This window comes from Myotis myotis, unplaced genomic scaffold (assembly GCF_014108235.1).
Source record: "Myotis myotis isolate mMyoMyo1 unplaced genomic scaffold, mMyoMyo1.p scaffold_m19_p_17, whole genome shotgun sequence".
Taxonomy (NCBI): Eukaryota; Metazoa; Chordata; class Mammalia; order Chiroptera; family Vespertilionidae; genus Myotis; species Myotis myotis.
In genome coordinates, this window is record NW_023416321.1 from 35,159,400 (window position 1) to 35,184,018 (window position 24,619).

Here is a 24,619-nt window from a genome sequence, read left to right on the forward strand (position 1 = left end):
AGGGCTGATAGGGGAGTTGGGGCGCCTTCTCCTGTCATGCACAGAACAGGGCAGATTGGGAGGTTGCGATGCCACCCTCAGTCATGCTCAGGGTAGGGCCGATTGGGGGGTTGAGGCACCGCCCCCTGTCACACTCAAGGCAGGGTCAATGGGGAGGTTGCGGCGCCACCCCCTGTCACGCACAGAGCAGGGCCAATCAGGGGGTTGGGGTGCTGCCCCCTGTCACGCACAGAGCAGGGCCCATCAGGGGGGTTGGGGCTCCGTACCCTGTCACACACAGAGCAGGGTCAATCAGGGGGTTGGGGAGCTCCCCCCTGTCATGCACAGAGCAGGGCCCATCAGGGGGCTGAGGAGCTCCCCCCATCACTCACAGAGTAGGGCCGATAGGGGAGTTAGGGCACCGCCCCCTGTCACACTCAGGGCAGGGCGGATCAGGGGGTTGGGGTGCCGCCCTCTATCACCCACAGAGCAGGGCTGATCACGGGGTTGGGGCGCCGCCACTGTCACACTCAGGGCAGGGCCGATGGGGAGGTTATGGCTCTACCCCGTCACACACAGAGCAGGGCCCGTGGGGTGGGGGGGTTGGAGGGCCGTACCCTGTCACACACAGAGCCGCAGGGCGATCAGGAGGTTGGGGAGCTCCCCCCTATCAGGCACAGAGCAGGGCCGATCAGGGGGTTGGGGAGCTCCCCTCTATCAGGCACAGAGCAGGGCTGATCAGGGGGTTGGGGCGCCTTCCCGTCACGAACAGAGCAGGGCAGATAGGGAGGTTGTGGCCCCGCCCCGTCACACACAGAGCCGCAGGGCGATCAGGGGGTTTGGGCGCTGCCCCCTGTCACGCTGATGCCGGTGCCGTGAGGCCTCGCGGCTCCGCTGATCCCGGTGCTGGGAGGCATATTACCCTTTTACTATATAGGATAGAGGCCTCGTGCATGGGTGGGGCTGGCTGGTTTGCCCTGAACGGTGTCCTGGATCAGGGTGGGGGTCCCCACTGGGGTGCCTGGCAAGCCTCGGTGAGGGGATGATGGCTGTTTGCAGCTGGTCACACACCCTTCAGGGTGGGGGTCCCCACTGGGGTGCCTGGCCAGTCTGGGTGAGGGGCTGAGGGCTGTTTTCAGGCCGACTGAAGCTCCCAACTGCTCCTTTTTTTCTTTTTCTTTTTTTATTCTGGGCCAGCTTTAGCTCTGGCTCCAGCTCTGAGGCCTCTGCTGCTGTAAGCAGGTATCTGGTTTGTTTGGGTTCTATAATCGAAACAATGTATAACTCCAGCTCTGAGCCTGCCCGGCTGAAAGCAGGTTTCTGGGGTTTTGTTTAGCTTCTATATTTGTTACAATGTTTCTTAAACTGCAAGCTCAGAGGCCGGCAAGGCAGGCGGGGAACGTTGGAGTCCTCTGTCACTGAAGCGAGCAAGCCTCATGTTCGCTTCCAGCTGCCTGGCTGCCGGCCGCCATCTTGGCTGGCAGTTAATTTGCATATCGCCCTGATGAGCCAATGGGAAAGGTAGCGGTTGTACGCTAATTACCATGTTTCTCTTTTATTAGATAGGATTCTAAAAAATAAAAAAATTACTTGACACAAAGAAAATAGGAAAATACAATCCATAGTCAGTAGAAATCAAATATGAGATGCCCCAGATGTTGGAACTGGCAGGCAAAGACTTTAAAGCAGCTATTATAAATATGTCTAAAATATTAATGGGAAAGAGGTTCAAAAAATTAAAGAAAAATATGATCTGAATGAGCAAACAAATAGGAAATGTAAACAGAAAAAAAGAACCAAGGAGAAATTCTTGAACTGAAAAGCCAAATAATGAAATAAAAAAAGTTTAAGCATAAGTTTAAGTTTAAAAGTATATTGGAAATGGAAGAAGAGTCAGTGTGAACTTTAAGACAGATCAACAGAAACTAATCAAAGAGTAGAGAGAAAAACACAAGATAAATGAAGTCTCAGAAATCTGGGGACTATATCAAAGTTTCTAACATACACTAATTGGAATTCCCAAAAGAGGACAACTGAGGCAGAGAGAAAAAAAGAATTTGAAAGACACGCCAAATTTTATGAAAAATACCAACTCTACACCTATGTACATCCCAAACAAACTTTTGAACACCAAAGATAAAGAAAATATTCAGCTCTGGCCTATGTGGCTCAATTGGTTGGGCATTGTCCTGTGGTTTCTGGCTCGGTCAGGGCACATGCCCAGGTTACAGGCTTGATTCCCACAATAGGGGGGCATGCAGGAGGCGGCTGATTAATGTTATACTCCCACATTTACTCTTCTTCCTTCCTCTCTGTCTAAAAAAAATCAATAAACTATTCTTTAAAAGAAAAAGGAAAATATTCAAAGCAACCCCCACGAAATAACATATTACATAGAGAGACAGAAGAATGCTGATTTCTCATGAGAAAACAGTGGATGCCAGGTAATAATAACATCTTGATGCTAAAAGAAAAAAACTTCAGTCCAGAATTTTTTATCTAGTTAAAAAAAAATCCTTTAAAACCAAAAATAAAAAGAAATGGAGAATTTTTAGATAAACAGCTATGGGAATTTGTCATCAGCCAACCTGCTTAAGTCCTATAGGCTCAAAGGAAATGATATCAAATGGAAACTTGGATCTACTGAAAATAATGAAGAGTACCAGTAAGTAAATATAAAAGTATTATGTTTTCTTTTTGTTTCTAATTTACTTAAATCAACAGTTAGGTAGAAATAACAACATGGTACAGGGTTTATAACATATAAAAAGTAAAAGGTAAGACAACGGCACAAAACAAAAGGGGATGTGTAAAAGGACTTACGCTGTTTTAAGGTTATTTCATTTGCAGTGTGAAGCAGGAAACAGGAAGCATAAGGTATAAAGTGTAAAATACAATACTGACCCTAAATATATAATGAAAAGTTAAGAATGTAAATTGTTAGTCCTAGAAAAACCACTGAAAAAAAAATTAAAAAGGATATAGTTAAGAAGACAAAAGAAAACTTCTTAAAATAGAAAAGGTACTAATAATAAAGAAAAATTTTGAAAAACTGTATTTCATAAAAATTAAAAATTTTTACTCTTAAAGATTCTGTTTTAAAAAAGAAAAAGCCAGCCCTAACCAGTTTTGCTCAGTGGCTAGAGCATCGGTCTGTGGACTGAAGGGTCCCAGGTTCGATTCCAGTCAAGGGTATGTACCTTGGATGTGGGCATATCCCCAGTAGGGGGTGTGCAGGAGGCAGCTGATCGATGTTTCTCTCTCATCGATTTTTCTAACTCTCTATACCTCTCCCTTCCTCTGTAAAAACATCAATAAAATATATTAAAAAAAAAAAAAGAAGAAAAGCCAGCCACACACTGCAAGAAAATACTCACAGAAATACATTTGACAAAGATTTGTACCCAGAATATATAAAGAACTTTTTACAATTCAATACAAACACATCAATATCCTAATTTTTTAAAAATGGGCAACAGATTTGACACTTCCCAAATGAGGATATATGAATTGCTAATACCCACATAAAAAGTTCTCATCATTAATTAGGAAAATGCAAATCAAAACTGAGATACTTCACACTTCCTAGAATGGCTAAAATTATAAAAACTAGAAATACCAAGTGTTGGCAAGGATGTGAAACAAAGGGACTCTGATACATTGCTAGTGGGAATACAATATGGTGTTATCACTTCAGAAAATAGTTTGGTAGTTCCTTTAAACTAGATATAAACTTAAATGGCTGAACAATTTTACTTTTAGCTATTTGCCCCACAGAAATGAAAACATATATCCACAAAAAGACTTGTACATTAGTGTACACATCTTTATTCATAACAGTCGAAAATTAAAAACAACCAAACGTTCATGTCAAGTGAATGGATAAACAAACTGTGGTACATCCATGCAATGGAATACTACTCATTAATAAAAGGGAATGAATTACTGGAAAAACACAACATGGGTGAATTTCATAGATATTATGCTGGGTGAAAGAACAAAGGCATACTGTATGATTCTATTTACATGAAATTCTAGAACAGGAAAAACTAATCTATAATGAAATTAATTAGATCAGTGGTTCCCTGGGCCAGGGAGGAGGACTAGAAAGATTAACTGCAAATGGGCACTCGGGAATATTTTGGGAAGATGGAAATATTCTACATGTTGATTGGGGTGGTCTTTATATAGGTATATACATACATAAATACAGTCAATGTATGATTTTATAATATGGAAATTATCAACAAGTTGATAGAGTAAAGATATAAATTAAACATTTTTTTTCAGGTAAAGTTATGAAGTAAAAATATAATATATAATCTTTTACATACAGGAAAGATTAGTAAAGAAAATTAAAAAAGCTATGGGACAGAAGTATGAGGCAGAAGATTATGTCAATCAATAGGTAAGTATTTATACATTTTCCTGTTATAAATTTCAATTTCAGTTTTTATTATGGCCCATATTTATTAAGTCTTGAGCCAAAGACTATTTGTATGGATGCATGTAGATAGGAAGGCATGCTTACAGCGCAGACTTTCTGGTTTTTATGTATCAGTTATCCCCAAGAGTCACTGTTTATCTATAAGACATCTTGCCTGCAAAGTCTGGAGGGCAGGGCATTGTCCTTGGAAGTTCCTCAACACTACTCTTAGATTCTTTTGCCTTTAGACACACTTCCAAAATGACGCATATCATCCTGTGCATATATATTCAGTCCCTCTTAGAGCACTTTCATGGGTTTGCCAAAAATAAATCAAGTTCTCTCTCCAAAGACACATATTCTAGACCAGCGATTTTCAATGACTGTGCCATACCAGGCATACTGGTATACTGCAAGAATTTTAAAACATGCAATACTTGACTATTTAGTCAGGGGCACTGACCTCTTTTCCCTTAGATTGTCTTATAAATAAAAAAATGACAATAGCCAACATAACAAACGTCTGGTGTGATGAATCAAAATTATACTTTTTTTTTTGTCAGGTTGACAAAAAAATATTTTTAACGTGCTGCAGAATTTTAGTAATTAGTTTATGTGTGCCACAAAATGAAAAAGGTTGAAAATTGATGTTCCCAGAACATTCCAAGATTTGAAAAGCATCCAACTCAGAGAGAAAGAAGCAGATAAATGCAATCTGAGCATTCATTCCCCTAACATGAACTTTTTTTACTTCTCATCCTCAGAAACTATTATGGGAGACCAGAAAATTATCTCCCTAAACCAGGTCAATAGTTCCCAAGCTCTGGGTGAGAAATCAACCTCCCAGTGAAAATAAAGTACTGTCAAAGCTGGAAAGAGAACTAGAAGCACTAAGTAATATGCTTGTCCAACCGCTGTTCTACTGTATTTATAGTCAATTAAGACTGTGTGCGCTAGATGTGGATTGCTCAGATTTGACTCCTTTATTCTTAGCTGCCATCCTGAGCAAATTCTTCTTATCGTCCAAATTCCCATACAGCTTTTGTGAAATTTAAATGAGATATAAAGCATTAAAACAGTGTCTAGCTTCTGGCAGGTGTGGCTCAGTGGTTGAGCATTAACCTATGAACCAAGAGGTCACAGGTTCAATACCAACCAGATCAGGGCACCTGCCTGGGTTTCAGGCTTGATCCCCAGAAGGGGGCGTGCAGGAGGCAGTCGATTGATGATGTTCCTCTCATCCATGTTTTTATCTCTCTATCCCTCTCCCTTCTTCCCTCTCTAAAAAATCAATAAAAACATTTTTTAAAAAGTTCGAAAGTTATTCACAAACAACTTTACAAATCATTAAGAAATAAATGAATGAGCATTCCAATGGTAAAATGACAAAGAACATAAGGCAATTTAATATAATTATATGTAAAAATACATATAACTTTAAAAAAATCAACCCAATTAGTAACCAAAGAATGAAAAGAAGAACAGTGAAATGCCATTTTTGCACATCTCTAGCAAAGTTACAAAAATATTAAACCATTCAGGATTGGTGAAAATGCTAGTACACAGACACTCATTTTCTGCAATTTAAACGGTTATAACTTTTTTTGGAGGGCAATTCAGCATTATCTATCAAAAGACTTAAAAGTCTGCATACTCTCTTTGACCTATTAATTCCACTTAGAAAATTTATTTTATGAACTAATATATGTAAAGATTTCTGTATAAGATCTCTTGAGATGGCATCATTTATAAAACTGAAAAAATCATTAACTTCCTAAAATGTCTAATGATTGGGGACTAAACAAATATTTTGTTATGTCCAAAGAAGTTGATATAATGCTGCCATTACACTTCATGTTGTAGGTGAACATGGAAATATATTCAGGATATATTTATTGCTAAGTGAATAAAGTAGATTACAAAACAGTATATACACTTTGATTCTATTTCTGTTAAAAAGCAAAAAATTTCATATTTGTCCATCTGTCTGTCCACCTATCCAACCATTATACAAGGATCAAGGATCTTTTTTTAAAAAATATTTTTTATTGATTTTTTACAGAGAGGAAGGGAGAGGGATAGAGAGTTAGAAACATCGATGAGAAACATTTATCAGCTGCCTCCTGCACACCGCCTACTGGGGATGTGCCCGCAACCAAGGTACATGCCCTTGACTGGAATCGAACCTGGGACCTTTCAGTCCGCAGGCCAATGCTCTATCCACTGAGCCAAACCAGTTAGGGCAGGATCAAGGATTTTTTTTTTTCCTTATTGCTAACCTTGATTTCTCTAGTATTTATAAAATGAATATCTATTGGAGAACTAAGATGGCGGCATAGGTAAACACCGGGAAATTATCGCCCCACACAACAATTGAAAATTACCGCAAAGGACTGAGCAAACATCATCCAGAACAACAGGAAGGCTGGCTGAGTGTAAATTCCACAACTAGAAGGAAAGAAAAGCACGCTGAGAGCCAGAGGCGCTGCGGAGGTGAAGTGCAGAGGTACGGCGGCTCGCGCGCGCGAGGAAAGGGGGTGGCGCCTGAGGACGCGGCTGTCTTTTTGAGTCACAAGCTCCTGACTGCTCTGAACTCCGGTTCGGGGAAGTCTCTGGGGACCCAGGACTCATACGGGGAGAGGCTGGTCTGTCCGGCAGCGAGCGAACTTGAGGGCGGCTTTCCCTCAGAGGTGCTTGCAGCCGTTACCGGAACACTGAGACGCGCGACTCCGGGCGGAGAATCAGCCATGGCTGCTTTCTCCGCCCTCTGACTCCCTGAGACCCCGCCCCACCCAGGCTGCGGCAGAGGCTTTTGCATGTGAATGTACCTAACTGCAGCCGAACCAGGCAGACCTGGAACTTCCAAGAGAAGGCCCAAGGCCCCGCAGCGGCTTGCATTGCTTCACAGCTGAGCCTTTTCGTGGCTCCTGCTGTGTGGCCCCAGGCAGAGGCTGAATTAGCACCTCCTTAGATCCAGGAGCCACTGTACCCAGTGGTCAGAGGGGGTCCATCCAGACTGCAACTCCTCAGATCCATAAGGGACACACTCAGGGAGCAGACTCAGTGAGCACCAAAGCCCCACTGAAGCAAGTCTTGCCCCAGAAGGGTGTCTTCAGCACAGAAGTTCTCCCACTTTAGACACAGCTGATTCTCACAGCCAATTGGCCTGGAGGTCAATTCCTCCCAGTGATTCTACAACAACCAAGGCACCAAGAGTGCACCAAGAGTGTCCACCCCAGGTAACTGGGGAGGCTGAGCTACTGGGCCCTACAGGACACCTGGCGCACAGGGCCACTCTATCAACACAGGGAAGCTGCCAAAATGCGGAAACAAAGAAACAGGTCACAAATGGCAGAAATGGAGGAAAGCAAACGATTGGATATAGAGTTTAAGGCCACGGTTATAAGGTTTTTCAAGAATTTTATGGAAACCGCCGATAAATTTAATGAATCCCTCAATAAGTATAGGGAGACCATGGAGGACATGAAAAAGGACCAACTAGAAATTAAGCATACACTGACTGAAATAAAGAATAATTTACAGAGATCCAGCAGCAGAAAAGAGGATCCCAAGAACCAAGTCAAAGATTTGAAATACAAAGAAACAAAAAATACCCAACCGAAAAAGAAAAAAGAAAAGAGATTCCAAAAATATGAAGATAGTGTAAGGAACCTCTGGGACAACTTCAAGCGTACCAACATCAGAATTATAGGGGTACCAGAAGGAGAGAGAGGGCAAGATATTGAAAACCTTTTTGAAGAAATAATGACAGAAAACTTCCCCTACCTGGTGAAAGAAATGGACTTACAAGTCCAGGAAGCGCAGAGAACCCCAAACAAAAGGAATCCAAGGAGGACCACACCAAGACACATCATAATTAAAATGCCAAGAGCAAAAGATAAAGAGAGAATCTTAAAAGCAGCAAGAGAAAGACAGTCAGTTACCTACAAGGGAGTACCCATACGACTGTCAGCTGATTTCTCAACAGAAGCCATGCAGGCCAGAAGAGACTGGCAAGAAATATTCAAAGTGATGAATAGCAAGAACCTGCAACCAAGATTACTTTATCCAGCAAAGCTATCATTCAGAATAGAAGGTCAGATAAAGAGCTTCACGGATAAGAAAAAGCTAAAGGAGTTCATCACCACCAAACCAGCATTATATGAAATGCTGAAAGGTATTCTTTAAGAAGAGGAAGAAGAAAAAGGAACTCTTACCATTTGCCACAGCAGGGATGGAACTTGAGAGCGGATAAATACCACAGGATCTCACTCATTTGTGGAATATAATGAACAACATAAGCTGATGAACAAGGACTGATCCAGAGACGGAGAGGCATTGATTGGACTGTCGGGACTTGGAGGGAAGGTAGGGGAGGGTGGGGGTAAGGGGGAAAGATCAACCAAAGGACTTATATGCAAGCATATAGGCCTAATCAATGGACATGGACAACGGGGGGGTGAGGGCATGAGCGGGGGTGGGGGGGGTGGGCGGTAGAGGGTAACGTGGGGACAAGGACACATATGTAATATCTTAATCAATAAAAAAAATATATTAAAATAAAAAAAATGAATATCTATTTTATAATACAAAGATTATTTTTATAATTAACTATAAAAAGCACAGACTTCTGAGGTAGCTTTACTTCCAATGTCCTAAGTGAAGTGATCAAACTGATTACACAGAGTGTATCCCCCATACTCCATGATCCCTCCTCTGTCTACTATTCACTGCTATGGCTGTTATTTAGAAAAGTGTCTGATGCACAGCAGTCAGTCAATATTGATTAAACGGGAAAATGCCATCCATCTGCTATCAACATAAAGAATTACTGCCAGATGGATAGATAGCTAGGACGTCATTAAGAGCCAATTCACAGCTTCCCTTCTTAAGAAAGCAACTTTTTAAAAAACTTTCTTTTGTTTGATGTTAGTTTGTAAACATGGAATTGATTTTTGTATACTGACTTTATATCCAGTAACTATGTTGTTTTTTTAAAAATAATTTTATTGATTTTTTACAGAGAGGAAGGGAGAGGGATAGAGAGTTAGAAACATCGATGAGAGAGAAGCATCGATCAGCTGCCTCCTGTACACCCCCTACTGGGGATGTGCCTGCAACCAAGGTACATGTCCTTGACCGGAATCGAACCTGGGACCCTTCAGTCCCCAGGCCAATGCTCTATCCAGTGAGCCAAACCAGCTAGGGCTCCAGTAACTATGTTAAATGCACTTATTAATTCTAATGATTTATCCTTTTTTTCTTTTGGATTTTCTAAGCATGTACCACATTATTTGCAAATAAAGATAGCTTTACTTTTTTCTTTTTCAATAATCTTTTTAATACTTTATTTCTTTTTTTTATCTTACTGTACTTGCTAGGACCTCCAACATAAGCTGAATGGAACTGGTAATTAATCACCTTTGTCTCATTCAATTTCTTTTTTGTTTTGTTGTTAATCCTTACCCGAGGATATTTTCCCATTGATCTCTAGAGAGAATAGAAGGGAGAGGGAGAGACGGAGAGAAACATCGATGTGATTGGTGCGCCTCTGACCAGAGACAGGGATCGAGCCTGCAACTGAGGTACATTCTTGACCAGAATCAAACCTGGGACCCTTCATCCCTGGACCTTTCAGTCCAAGGGCTGACACTATCCACTGAGCCAAACTGGCTAGGGCTCATTCTATTTCTTTACCTGCTTGGTGGTTATACCATTGCTCACTTTGTGATGAGTCTTCATTGTCTGCATTTTCATATTTTTAATTCATAATTTAAAAGGTTAAAAGAAAAAGAAAGCTGCAGGAGAAGTAAACAATGAAGAGCCTGGCAAAATTCTCCAGTTTGAAGGCTGTATTAGTTTCATACTGCTGCTGTAATAAATTACCACACGTTTAATGACTTAAAACAATATAATTTATTATTTTGCAGTTCTGGAAGTCAGAATTCCTAAAACCAAGGTGTTGACAAGACTGTGTTCTTTTTGGAAGCTCTATGGGAGAATCTATTTCCTTGCCTTTTCTAGCATCTAGAGGCCACCTGCATTCCTTGGCTCACGATCCCTTTCTCCATCTTCAAGGCCAGCAGCATACCATCTCCAAATCTCTTTGTGTGACCTCTGGTTCTATCATCACATCTCCTTTTTCTGACTCAGACATCCCTACCTCCTCATAAGGACCCCTATGATTACACCTGGATAACCCAGGATCATCTTCCAATCTCAAGAGCTTTAATTTAATCTCACACACAAGGCCCTTTTGCCTTGTAAGGTTACATTTAACAGGTTTCAGGGATTAAAACGTGGGTCACCTTTGGTTTACCTACTACAAAGTCTGCCTACCACAAAGTGCGAGGACATGGGGCAGATGCAGAACACTACTTGGAAGTTTTTTCACTGCTACAAAGCAGTACCACTCATAATCAACAGTTCAAAGAGGCCCAAAGGAAGAGGCCAGAGAGCAGAATTTCTTCTTGATATGAGAGGCCACAGCTCTAGGAAGGAGGTCAGAAATTGCCATATCATTTATGTGAAACAAAGGCTGCACAAGGGAAACTAGCTCTGGTATAGCAGCTCTACTATATATAAAACAGGAAATGTAGAAAATAAATTCATTTATTGAGATGCACACCACCTGGCTTCCTTCTCACTCCCTTTAGGGTGGTGACAACAAATAATATGCCCAAAATGTCATTTAATAAATAAATAAGCAGATAAGCTAGTACTTCCAAAAGTTGGATAATTTAAGCCTCATTTAACCTCAATTACACATTTTAATTTACTTTATTTTAGGTTAGAGAGTGGAGTTGCTGAAAGTCAGATACTCTAAACTTATTTTTTTAAATATATTTTTTATTGGTTTCAGAGAGGAAGGGAGAGGGAGAGATAGATAGAAACATCAATGATGAGAGAGAATCATCGGTCGGCTGCCTCTTGCACACCCCACATTGGGGATCAAGCCCACAACCCCGGCATGTGCCCTAATGGGGAATCGAACTGTGACTTATTGGTTCATAGGCCAACACTCAACCACTGAGCCACAGCGGCATAGCACACCTACATATATTTTTAATGAAAAAGTTTCCTGGGATCCCAAATCCAGACAGAAAGCAAAGATGACTGTAAGGATGATTGGGATGGGATGTGAGACTTACAACTGACCTTACAATGAAAAATAATTTATTCTCTATCAAGCCAAAGAGTGGCCCCAGTATTAGCTTGTTGGGAAGTTCTTCACTTACTTCTTGGTCAGACAATAATATGGAGAGAAACAAAGAATATCACAGAAGATTAATCTAGCTGGGGATGCTAAAATGAGTAATGCTTATGACCACTTATAAAATAAATGCTTTGGTATCCATTAAATAACTAGAGCTTTAGAGCCTAAGGAAAGATGGGCCTGTTGCTAAATAGATCCTTGTTTAGTATCGCCTACAGCTATACAGTCACATGCATATTTTTTGAAGATGATAATTAAGCTTTTTTTATATTAAGGCACAACATAAACTCAACATCTTTCTCCTAAAACAGTTCCTTTTTTAATCACTTTTCCTATCTGCCTATAGCAGCGGTTCTCAACCTGTGGGTCGCGACCCCTTTGGGGGTTGAACGACCCTTTCACAGGGGTCTCCTAAGACCATCAGAAAACACATATATAATTACATATTGTTTTTGTGATTAATCACTATCCTTTAATTATGTTCAATTTGTAACAATGAAATTGGGGGTCACCACAACATGAAGAACTGTATTAAAGGGTCGCGGCATTAGGATGGTTGAGAACCACTGGCATATAGGGTTGTTGGGGTTTCCATGAGAAATGCATGTAAATAGATTAGCACTGTGCCTAGAACATGATTAGTGATTGCAATAGCTTAACTTTATTATTATTACTAGAGGCCCGATGCACAAATTCGTGCAAGAGTAGGTCTTCCTTCCCCCGGCTGCCAGCACCAGCTTCCCTCTGGCCCCTGGGACCCAGGCTTCCCTCTGGCCACTGGCAGGCGCCGGGACCCGGGCTTCCCTCGCAGCCCTGGCTTCGTCCGGAAGGTTGTCCAGAAGGACGTCCAGTCTAATTAGCATATTATGCTTTTATTACTATAGGTGGTTTGATTACTTTTCAGTCACTTCAGCACTACTAGTATAATATGGCAGGAAGACATGAGTTTTACTTGTTTTGCTTTCAGGATGGCTATTTATTACTTCTTTTAAAACTTGTTATTATGGACAACTCATACATATACAAAAGTAGAATATAATGATATCATGTACCCATTACTCTGATTTAGTAATAATGATCAATATGTTATCAATAATAATGATTGATATTTAGTAATAATCAGTATCTGACCTTTTTTCATTAATATTCCTATCTAGCCCCCTCCACAGATTATTCTGAAGCAAATCCTAGACATCAAATCATTCATCAAAACATAAGGTTTTAAAGTGATACCAATAAGGGTTCTAATCTAGACTTCCTTACTAGCCATATGATCTTGAATGTGCTACTTAACCTCTGGAATTGGGTGCCTAGCAGCCCTCAATGAATTTAAGATCATTTTCTTCCCCCTAGTTGGCTCTAATTGGTTTCAAATCTGCAATGTGATGTTTCTCTCAAAATGTAACCAGCTCCACTCTATTGCTTTTAGCCTAATATGTACTCCTTTCCTTACTTCTGGATAATCCCAATAGCAACCTGTTTTCTCACTGCTTGCTTATCTCATATCTGGGTTTTCTACTAAGATTTTCTTATTTTAGACAGAACACTAATCCTTGAAGGTGCTTAGTAAATCAAAAAGATTAAGAGTGAAGCAAGTTTGGAAACGACTGCAAAGGCTATCCTTCTCACAATGTATGCTATATTAAAAAGCTCCAAGAAGTCTTGTAGCAATGAGTCCTGTTTAACACTGCTTTATTTACCCTAACTTACAGGATCATTCAGCCAACAATTAAGAACTTACAAAACTGGAGTGCCATAGAACATGCTTGGAAATACAACAACATGTTAATGCCAAATCAGTACTCCTTAAGCAAAGTCTTGAGATACTATAAGCTCAATAAAATTTCAAGAGTTCATCCTTAATTATAGGTTCAAATTAACTTATGTTCCTTCTCATATGGTTGTATTTGTCACAAACTGCCTCCCAAACTAGGAGGATCTCTGCCTTATATATCTGGATCTTTCATTTTGTATGTGTAAGACAGTGTAATGTAGGCATGTTCAGTAATTATCTGTTGAATGAGCATCAAGGCCAGACCAAACTTGTGATTAATTTTGACCAGCAATGACATTGCTCATGTTGCTGTTACTGAAGAGTCCTTGAGATATTTTACATTTCTTGGGAGTGAACACAAGAAATTGGAGAAAATGTCTACCATTTTCAGATTTCTAAAAGGTCAAGTTCCTAAGGACTCTCTCTGACACATCTATACTAATCTTCCAGGAGAGGCATGGAGATAATCCATGAGTTCATCATTTTCCACTCTTCTCTTGAGCTTCAGTCACCTCTTTAAAAAAAAAAAAGAAAAAAGAAAAAAAAGAAGGTACTAGCACTTATTTGGTAGGCTTATTGTGAGGACTTAATGAAATACCTAGGCCAGGGGCTGATACACACTAGATATTCAAGAGATGTTATTTTTCCCCAGCCATGAAGAATAAAGCAGAATAAAAGAAAAAGAAAGGTGGGTAACATCTTATACTGAGTAACTAGGGAAGACCTCTCTAACAAGGTGGCATTTAAAACGGAGTGAGAGAGCCACACAGCTATCTGGGGACAGAGTGTTTGTCCCAGGTTAAGAAGAAAGCAAGTGCAAAGATTCTTAGGCATCTTTGAGGAACAGCAAGGATGCAAATGTGACTATAGTATGTTGGGTATGCAGAGCAGTAGGAGCTGAGGTCAGGTAGTTAAGAGGGTGTAGGTAGCATCAAATCATTGAGGGCACTGTAGGCTGCCGTTAAAACTTTGGCTTTTATTCTAAGTGAGAGGAACAGTCATCAGAAGGTTTTAAACAGAGACGTGACATGATCTTATTCATGTTTCAAAAAGATCATTCCAGTTGCTGAGCTGAAAACTGACTGGGGAGTAAGAGGAGGGATGAACTAGAGAAACCAGTTAGAAGGTATTTTGATGAATTAACTAGAGTGAGTAGTGGAAAGAACGAGCTGTATCTGCATTTATTTTGAAAGTGAAGAGGCATGAATTGCTGATGGTTAGTTATGGAGGTGTGAGAAAGAGAGAGGAACCAAGAATAACCCCAAGAATTTTCATATGAGCAACTCAAAAGTCAAAGTTGCCATTTACCAAGATGGGAAGACTAAAGAAAGATCAGGTTTGGGAAAGAAAAATTCAGGAGTCTGGATTTGGAGATGTTATATTTGACATGCCTATTTCACAATCCCTAAAGCAGAGATCTACCTTAGTCTCAATGAGTGACAGCTGCTGGTAATGACTACTATAGGCAGAGGGCATGAACAGCTGGCTCTGTGTTCTTCTCTGGTTAGATCAGGGGTGGGCAAACTTTTTGACTCGAGGGCCACAATGGGTTCTTAAACTGGACCGGAGGGCCGGAACAAAAGCATGGATGGAGTGTTTGTGTGAACTAATATAAATTCAAAGTAAACATCATTACATAAAAGGGTACGGTCTTTTATTTCAATAGTTTTATTCATTTCAAACGGTCCGGATCCGGCCCGCGGGCCGTAGTTTGCCCACGGCTGCGTTAGATCATATACTTATCACAAATATATCTTATTATATCAGATCATATTATATACTATCTTATATACATGTATCATACACTAACACGGGGAGAGCTGATGAGAACATAGGGTTTAGGAAGTCTGATGCTGGTTAGGACTCCTTCTTGTTCTGAACTAAAATATAGCTAACCCAAGAGCTAACCCTCAAAAGCATCCTTGAAGACAAGACCACCTTGTGATCACATAAGAATAGTACCAGGATCCCCTGACTCAAGCCAGGGTTTTCCAGTTTCTCTTCTAACTGAACATCTTTTACAAAGTGTAAACATTGTGTTAGCTGTCCTCAGTCTCACGTACTACAACTCCCTATTCTTATTCCCTTCTGAAACTAGAAGAGCAAGATTTCATTCCAACTTTTCATTGGAAAAGCATAAAATAAATATTTCTTTTGCTTTCACATTCCCAAAATCTACTAGCCATTAAATGCATCCAAAGAATATGGACTTTTGGTATGCCAATGTCTAGAACTTTCATCTACTTACAGAAATTTAACCAAAGGGAATATATATAAAAAATTCTGCTATAAGGAATTACTTCACTATTGATAGTGCACAAATTGGGAACAATCCTTTGGTTCAATGAAGCAAAAATGGGTTAAAGAAATAATTGGCATATAAAAGAATATTAAGGGATTATATAAATGATTCCATATAAAAATACATTAAAAATATTAAGTAAAAAAAAAAGATTACAAATAGTATGTATAATATGAACCCCCCCGTTTTATTTTTTAAAAAGCGTATGTGTATATTATTAGTCAAGTATGATTATGTATGATCAGCAAAAATAACAGTGATGTAACCTCTGGGTAGAGGGGTTGTAAATAAATGTTCTTTTTACTTGTCTACAAGGAACTTATACTGTTTTTTTTTACTAACAACAAGTTTAAAATTTTTTATATTCAATATAAAATATCTTATATTTGTAATATCTTATATTTGTAATTTATATTCAATATAAAATATCTTATATTTGTCTGGAATTTAGTTTTTACTGTCTTAAAAAAAAAATCTACCCACATCTCTATACATACTTCATCTAAGTCAAAAGACTTCTTTCTGAGGAGCCATTTGTGGACTCTTCCCCAAAGGCCTCTCTCCCAGGAAACAATGCTAACAACTCCACAGAGAGCTCAGTCACAGGGTTCTCCTGCACAGCACAGGAGACTCTGCTCCTAGGGTCTGTGGGTGCTACTTCTCCAGTCTAGCAACTATTACATGGGAATGTAAAGCAAGATGTACTGCCTTACTCTCTGCACCTGGCCAAAGACACAACTGTTAAACAGAGACTAAGTTCCACAGTCCCCACCAGGGCAACAGCAATGGACTTTGTTTTCTATAAACAGACAGACAAGAAAAAAGTTCAGGTTAAATCAGTCCTCAGAGGAAGAAAAATAGAAACCAGGCAACGAATGGGGAATGCTTCATATTCCTAAAAGTTTTTTTTGTAAGTTAACACATGGTGTCTGCTTCTCTCTAGTCACCTATTTATCACTCCCCTCCTTAGAAAAGGGAAAAAGCCCTGGCTGTTTTCCTAGTGCAGAGTTTTGTGGCTGGGGGGAAGGAGGAAGGGGGGAGGAAGGAGGGTGCTTTAAGCATGATGCAAACCATTTGGAGTTGAGTGAGAGCACTGCCAACACAAGCTGGACTATTTAAACAAGTGAGGAAATGATCGTATATACAACATGCCAGCAAGCACACACACACACCAAAGGAAGTCGAGAGGGCTTTTTTTTCTTCAGGACACAGAGCTGGATGTCAGCGGCTAAAAGGTCGATATTTTCCCTTAACACCCTTCTCAATGACTTAATCATGTTCCGTTTGCACAGAAAACTTCCCAAGAATAAAAAAGTCTGGAGAATTAAGAGGAAGGGTGAATGGGGAGTGATGTTTGGCCTGGGGCTGACCTTATCCGAGGTTTTCTCCACGTAGCAGGGATCCTGAGGGGCAGCCAGCAAGGGGACAAAGCCCGAGAGAAGCCGATCCTCTTCCAGAATAAGAAGGGTGAGGTCATCGTCAGGGTCCTTGTACAGTGGCACCTCAGACTGATTCACCGCAGTCAATATGTTACAGAAATCAGCCAGCATCGACCACACATCCACAGCAACCCTGTGAGAAATAAGGTAAGAAAAGAAGAGCAGCTCTAAAGAGGGACCAGTTCAAGTATTCTACGCACTTGTGAATAGGGAAGTACCTATGGCAAATGTTGTCTATGACTGGCATCTGCCAGAAAATCTTACCCAAAAAACTAGGATACAAAATTGCACCCTTGGCAGCAATCTGGTGAATGTGTGTCCATCCGTGTAAAGTTAAAATTGATTAGGGGGAGTTTTTAATCCTAACCAGAGAGAGAGAAGAATTTAGAGAATCAGTTGCCTAATGCAGGTCCTGTCACCTTTCCAGACAGTGTGCCTAAGACACTTACTCAAACACTCTGGACACCCAGTGCCTGAGGCAGCTCCCAGAATTCCCCCACTCCTGTCCAGCCAAGTATATGCCATACAGACAGCTACAGAGCTCCAATCTTCCCTCCTCCTGCACAGCCAGAGGGGCTAGTCACATCAGGGAATTCGTGTGTTTGTGGGCTTTTACCCGTCTTATAATGCTTTAGAAATCTCTTCCTATATATAAGCAGAAAAACAATTAAATACACATCCAACAAAAACCTCATTCCTGGCCTGCCAAGCTTCCCATTCATTTCAGCAGCTGAACCGTATCAGCACTATCTTGGCCATCCTATTCCCTCTCCTTCCTCTCGATTGTAGAAAATTAGACATAGGGTAATCAATATTATGGTTTGCCTGGAACTATCCTAGTGTTAGCATTTAAAGCCCCACATTCCCAGAAACACCTCAGTCCTGGGCAGACTGGAATGGATGGTCATCCTAATTGCATATCATCAGGTCCTGGGTGAACCTGAGAATAAATCTTGAAAATGCAAAATCTGGTTCTCTCCTGTTCAAACTCCAGGGCAGAATTATAAAAAGGTTCAATTCTCTGTCACCATCAACTGCCAAAAATCTCCTGTGGTTCAGGTTCCTCTTTTGATGGGAGCTAAGGATCCTTACAACTTTCTTTTGACAAGCCAAGACAAGCTCAAATAGTCAAAATGGCCAGATCCAGGGCCTGCCAAGTCCACAGACTTAGGTTTCTTCCCCAGAGGACAACCTAACCAGGGAGGCTGGAAGAGGCAAGTACCCTAATGAATGCTAAATTGTACTCCAAAAGGAGTGAGACCCATAAAAGAATTACAAAGAAAAAGCTTTACAATTTGGTTCAAGAGGTGGAGTGACAAGAGGCAAGAAGCAAAAAGAGGTATATGAATGAGATACATCCTAGAATCTTCCCAGACGAGTAACTGCGCATGAGCCAAATCTGCTAAGGAGGGGCTTCAGACCTAAGCAATTTGTTGCTCCTGGAGGCTAGGAACTTGGGGGGATGGCAGAAAGGAGGGCATTCAAGGGACATGCTATTGAAGGTGATGCTGGAAGAGAAAGTGGAGCAGAGGTGTGGGGACTCCCTGACTGGATCCAGGTGGAAGGAGCCTGAACTGGTTTATTTACTGTAATCACTGCACTAGGAAAAGGCAATGAAATGAAACATCTTGTTTTCAAGAGTGTCCTGGGAACCAGGCGGAACACAGCCCCATTAATCACACAACGGCACATAATCAACACACGTGTACAGCAGAAGTAACTCGCTTCACAGGCTTTGCCCAGGAAAAAGAACATGTTTGGGAAGAATCACCGGAGGGACAAGGGTTTTTAAAGCCTCTCTCTGCACAGACACCAACAACCAGACTCATTCACAAAGCTCCATCTTTTGGCTCAGCTGGGTTTGGCTGTCAGAAATGTTTAAATATGGAAAAAAATAAACAGTTGCAACACGTTTCTGTGCAGAGATCTGCCTGAGCCCCTTTGTGATGTAATGGGAAACGCGCATTCAGGCTACCAGCTGTAGAATAAACAGAACTTCGAGGGTTAAAAGGAACTGAACTTTCCACGACCCCATCTGCAGAGAAGAAAATAATAAGAGGAATGATACACTGCCCCACAGCTCTGATAGTTTATCCTCCAGTCCCGGCTGCAGAGACAAGCACCGGATGTGATAGGGCTGCTCAGGGCCGCCTCTGAGGTTAGCGCTGCCCATGGGAGACGCACAGGGAAGCTCTTCCAGCTCCCTGCTTCCTCCCCCAGTGCCCTGCTGGCCACTTGAGCCCACTGCCTGAGTCTGATCCCACAGCGCTGGTGAGCTCTGGCCAACAGGCATTGCTCGGCTGCAGAGCAGCAATTTGGAAAATAAACAGGAAAGACGACAGTGAGAAGGAAGAAGGTGAAAAGTCTCCCAGCTGAATTCTTGGCTTGGGGGCCTTGGTTGGTGCTGTGCAGGTCAAGGCTGCTTCAGGATGTAGTTGGGGGTGGGAGGTGTGGGCAGCAGCATCCCCAGCCAGGGAGAGGCAGCAGAAAATTACCCATGGCTGCCACAGTGGGAGGCCCCACATCCCTCTCTTATCCTCTTACCCCTACCATCTTGGATCCAAGAGAAGAAATATGTGATACCATGTGGTTCTCATTACCATGCTCCCCGGTCCCCTACGGCTCAGATAAACCAAAACTGACTCCTCCCAGAGATTGCTGGCCACCACAAGGGACCCCTGCCCACATCTGCCCTCTGCCCATTACTACCCACCCACCTTGTGCCAAAATCTTAAGACTCCCTGCAAAAATGAAGTGGATGAGAGCTCCTACCACAGTGTTGATGTGTAAGACAGCAGCTGGTGCCAGAAGACATAGGGTGTGTCCTGAGTCCCCAACTCAGAAATATAAAGTGGCACCACAGACAAGAACACAACTAACTAGGCACCCATGGGCCATATGGTGACTCTCCACAGAGGGCAGGGAAGAGGGGAGTGTTAGGAAACTAACACTCAAAGGAAGAGGTGAGATGCCTAAACCCCAAAGTTAAGATATTTGCAAAAGGATGAGGTAATTCCTGGAACCTGGGGAATATCATCACCTCAGCTTACCCCAATCAGGCCTCCGGGCTGAGAGGTCAGTTCCGTGGGTGAACACAGGGTTTCCTGAGTAGAAGGGGAAAAGCTTAGCTTTTTCCTGCTCTAGTTCCTTATCCCAGTTAGGAGTGCCTTCCAACCTTCACCCCACAGCAGCCCTTGGAGTCTAAGGATTCAAGGTTGGCCTGGGCTGAGCCCAAAGTAAAATTCTGGTGGCTCTGAGGAGCTTTAAACAGCTCCCAATCTTTTAGAAATGCTTTGGAAATGACACATCAAAAGGTTTTCCAGTCAATTGCAAACCAACTTTGGTTCTAAATGAACCCTCTAGAGTGCTATGGGCTCAGGCAAGTCCCTCTGGCTTGTTCTGGTCCCCATTCATATTTTGGGGAAGCTCCCAGAGCCCACAAAATCCCACTAAAGCTAGGGTGCATTCTTCACCTAGCAGACAGAGAGTATGAAACTGAGTCCAATGAGTGAGTCCGTTTATGGCTCTCAGAATGGTGGCAAGGGAGCCTTCAGCAGCTGTGATGTGATTAGTGAGCAGGGATCAGCAGTTGTAGGGTGACCCAGTGGCCCAACCTCACAGAACACACCACACACCAGGAAAGCAGACCCCTGGCTGGACACCAGATCCTAGCTTGGGACAGACCAGCAGTGGCTAGTTAGAGGTACGCACTCAGGACCAAGGCTCACTCACTTCTCCACAGACATGCATTCACTTACTCCACCAGGAAAGGAAAAAAATAAGAGTTAATTTACTTTTTATTGCTCAGAATTCCAAGGTTTAATGTAGCTGTCAGTTTGAGTGCAGTGCAGCTGCTGGCCGATACAATGCAGCCCAGGCCAGCCCAGGTGACTGGGGAAACACATTTCACAGAAATGAACCAACACACACTCTTGGCTGGTTGTTTGGGGGATATTGACTTGGGGACTCAGATTAACCCTTCAGGCTGGAGTTAGTTTTGCAAACAACATAAGAAAAGTAGCTTCAGTCCAAGGAACTGAGAAGCCCTGGTCTCAGGTGGACCAGCGGATTTCTGTGTTTCTACAATTTTGGCGTTTTCTCATGTAAGATGTTATTCGACTACAACATGCTCTGAAAGATGAAGGCATGAGATATGTGAGGGAAGTTATACCACAACAATCTATCTCCTTCCTAGAACTCAGAACAAAAGGCAGCTCTGCCAGCTTTATAGGGAAGAGGTCGGGTGGGACCTTTTCTGCAAGCTCCATACAGGGCGTGACTGAGGGGGCAGACAGTATGGAGAGTGGAGTACTAAGGCCTAACCAAGGCTCAGGCCATCCTCTGGCAAGTCTAAGGAAGACTGAGCCCTCACACACCCCTTCTTTTTTTTTTTTTTTTTTTTTTTTTTTTTACTGGGGGAACAGGCTGACTGGTGATTAATATCAAGTACAATGACCCCATGTTACAAGCCTGCAGGGGCCTGTGGAGGTGGCCATTTCCTGTGTAATACCAGCTTGTTTAAACACTAACATTCAAACTCCACAGCTGCAGAACAAACCCGGAAAGAGTTGAGTGAGAAGAAGCCCTGCATTGTGTTTCGGAGCTATGGAAGATCAGAGAAGTAGTACAGATGGCAAATGAGTTGGGTCTTTTGGTTCCTGGGGTGAGGAGCTCTGGAAATATAGACAAGATGGCATGGAAACTAGGCACAAGGACGCTGAAAAAGAGAAAGCCCATGGACTATAGACACAAAGGGGAAAGACAAAAGGCCATAGCAAGAGAAATGCTCTTAAGATATGCAATATGCCCTAGCTGGTTTGGCTCAAGGGGTACAATGTCGGCCTGTGGACTGAAGGGTCCCAGGTTCAATTCTGGTCAAGGGCATATGCCTGGTTGTGGGCTCGATCCCGAGTAGGGGGCGTGCAGGAGGCAGTCAATCAATGATTCTCTCTCATTATTGATGTTTCTATCTCTCTCTCCCTCTCTCTTCCTCTCTGAATCAATAAAAATATTTTTTTTAAAAAAGATATGCAATATCGTCTCCTAAAACCTGTTTGCCTATGGAGCATTATACTCTAGCCCAGCGGTCAGCAACCTTTCGGACCTCATGGACCACCAGTGGTCCGCCAACCACCGGTCTAGTCCACAGCTCTCCACATAGGGTTCAATGGCCAACATAAGACCATTGTAGCCCTGGAGGACTTTTGGCCCAAATGGAGAAAACTGCAGGAGATGAGCAACTAATAGCAAAGTGAACCTTAATCCAGTAAGTCAACCTGGGCCCTTGGGAGAGTGCCCAACTTAAATTAATTTTGTCCAATATGGCAAGTCAAATTCTGAAGCTCAGACACCCCACGCTCCTCCAAGAACATAAACTTCTCCATGTCCTAAGAAGTGCAGCTGGAGCCCGATGGCAAACAGGTCACAGTAACCTCATTCCACGATTTCTCAAGTATCTCTACTATGCCTCCTTCAACCACTATCTAGGTCAGTGCCTTATTTGATTTCAGTTCTCCCAAGCTACATTCATATGTATAGCTTCTGTCACATCAGTATGGTGTGTTAAACCCATCAGCACTGTGTGTTTGGGAAAGAGCAGCTCCCAGGGGACCTCAACATCTCCACCGCATGAGTGGAGCCCTCGGCGGCCTCCCTGGTGCGGATTCTCACGGTTCCTGCCTCTCTAAATTTTAGCTGTAACCACTCCAACACGTCTTCTTAGTTTAGCACACACTGGACCCAAATAACCTCAACCCAGAGCTGGAAAGTACTCTCCCTGGGGTCAGCTGCTGTACCCTGTTGGGGTCAGACTGGAGCCTTAGGCCAACACCCCTTCCTCTCACAAGGAGTCCTGTGGGAGGAGTAGGGAGGGGATAGAGGCTCCTGCCGTGGGAGAGATCACATGTGCCCACACTCAGCACTTGGAGGAAGAGGAACCCCCTGGTGCCAGGCTGTAGTGCTGACGCCCTAACCCGGAGCCAGGGAGACTGGATGGGGAGCCAGGGTAGCAAAGGGGCTTCCCACAGTCACCACCACTTCCTTCAGGGAAGTGCTGATGGACTATTACTTAGTGACCTCCTAAAATGCCCTTCTGGGAAGACGTATTAAGCGTCCTTGAAGGGGTGCCGATTAGATTTGGGATTAGTTCTTATTTCAGAACTGCCCTATGAGGGTGAGTGAGCTAGCTCTTTCTTAACTCAAGAATTTCTATCTCATTCTACAGGGTCAACACATGTTGGCTCCCTGAGGAAATTAGCTTACTGCATACTCCCTATATATCCCTATATCTCCCTATGTGACAGCACCTCAGAGGGCTTCCTATAAGCCTTTTCCAGCATGCTCTGTAGACTATTCAAGACAAGCCACGGAAAAGCAGCAAGTCCAGGAATTTCTGGAGCTTTTTTTTTTTTTTAACAGTACTCCAATCCAACAGTGTGATAAATGCATCCGAGCTACAATTAGGAAGATATATAGCATCAGAATGCTAAGGTCTGGGCAGCCTGGTGAAACGCGGGCTCTCCAGAGCCCCAGCTATGTTTCCCATTATGTAACCCTGGTCATGGGCAGACAGCCAGACTCCAAATGAAAAAGAGACTCTGGCTTGGCACTGGTTCTATTTTCCTATCCTCATTCGGGGTCAGCGCAGTGTCATACAGCTGCAGAGAAAGCTCTGGGGATTAAACCTGGGAAAGCCTCCAAGACCAGGACCTGGGTTCAAGTACCAGCTGAAAGCAATAAACCAACTGCCACAGCTGGGCTAGGTTTGGATGTTCTCAAAGTCCCCTGACTCTTTCACTTACTGAGAACTAGAGATCAAGATGAGGGAAGATTTGGCTTCAGCAGAGACTCTGAAATGAGGTAGGCTGTCCCACTGCCCTAGCCTTGCCAGAGGTCCTGGGATGCAAGAGGTCACTATGCTCAGGCTTGTGGAAGCCTGTTGCTCTGTTCCTCTCTATCACCTGACATTCACAACTTCACTCATGCTCCCTTGTTAAGGTTGAGAGTAGCTGCCTTTCCCTTCTAGTAAGAGGCTTGGAACAGAAATGTGCCCCCCTCACCACCACCCCATAAGTAGATGGCCCCTCCAAACACTGTGGTCTGTTCTAAATAGACCAAAGCAGTTGACACTTTCTTACAGTGGCCCAAGGCAACTTTCCACACCCTGCTATAATCCTCTGTACCAAAACCTCCTGAGATATAAAGCCATCTTATTACAACAGGTACAAATGGGAAGTCAACCTACTTACATGCTGACCCAGCACACAAATGCTTGAGTGCCACTGTGTGGGAAGGCACAAATGGCCTTGAAATCCTGCCCTTATCACCCTAAGTGTTCCACATATGCCTAAGTGGCTACTGACAGAAAAGTAGATATGACCAGAAAGAAGAGGAATATGGACAAAAGGAGAGAACTAAGGAGACTAATAAGCTTTGGAATATCCCTAGAAATGTGGAGGACACTTCAAAATGATTCTCTAATTGT

At 42.5% G+C, this 24,619-nt stretch overlaps 1 protein-coding gene across 13 annotated transcripts in view; it reads right to left on the reverse strand.

The window, feature by feature from the left end:
• Positions 1-24,619, reverse strand: part of SMG6 (SMG6 nonsense mediated mRNA decay factor) — a 220,316-nt gene that overhangs the window by 91,052 nt on the left and 104,645 nt on the right. For all 13 annotated transcript variants that reach the window (XR_004972925.1, XM_036341029.1, XM_036341028.1 and 10 more), the window contains one exon: positions 17,068-17,269. Coding sequence is in view for 12 of the 13 variants with exons in the window: in XM_036341029.1 (XP_036196922.1) it covers positions 17,068-17,269 (202 nt within the window). In the remaining variant the exon portion in view is untranslated. The remainder of the gene's footprint in view (positions 1-17,067; positions 17,270-24,619) is intronic.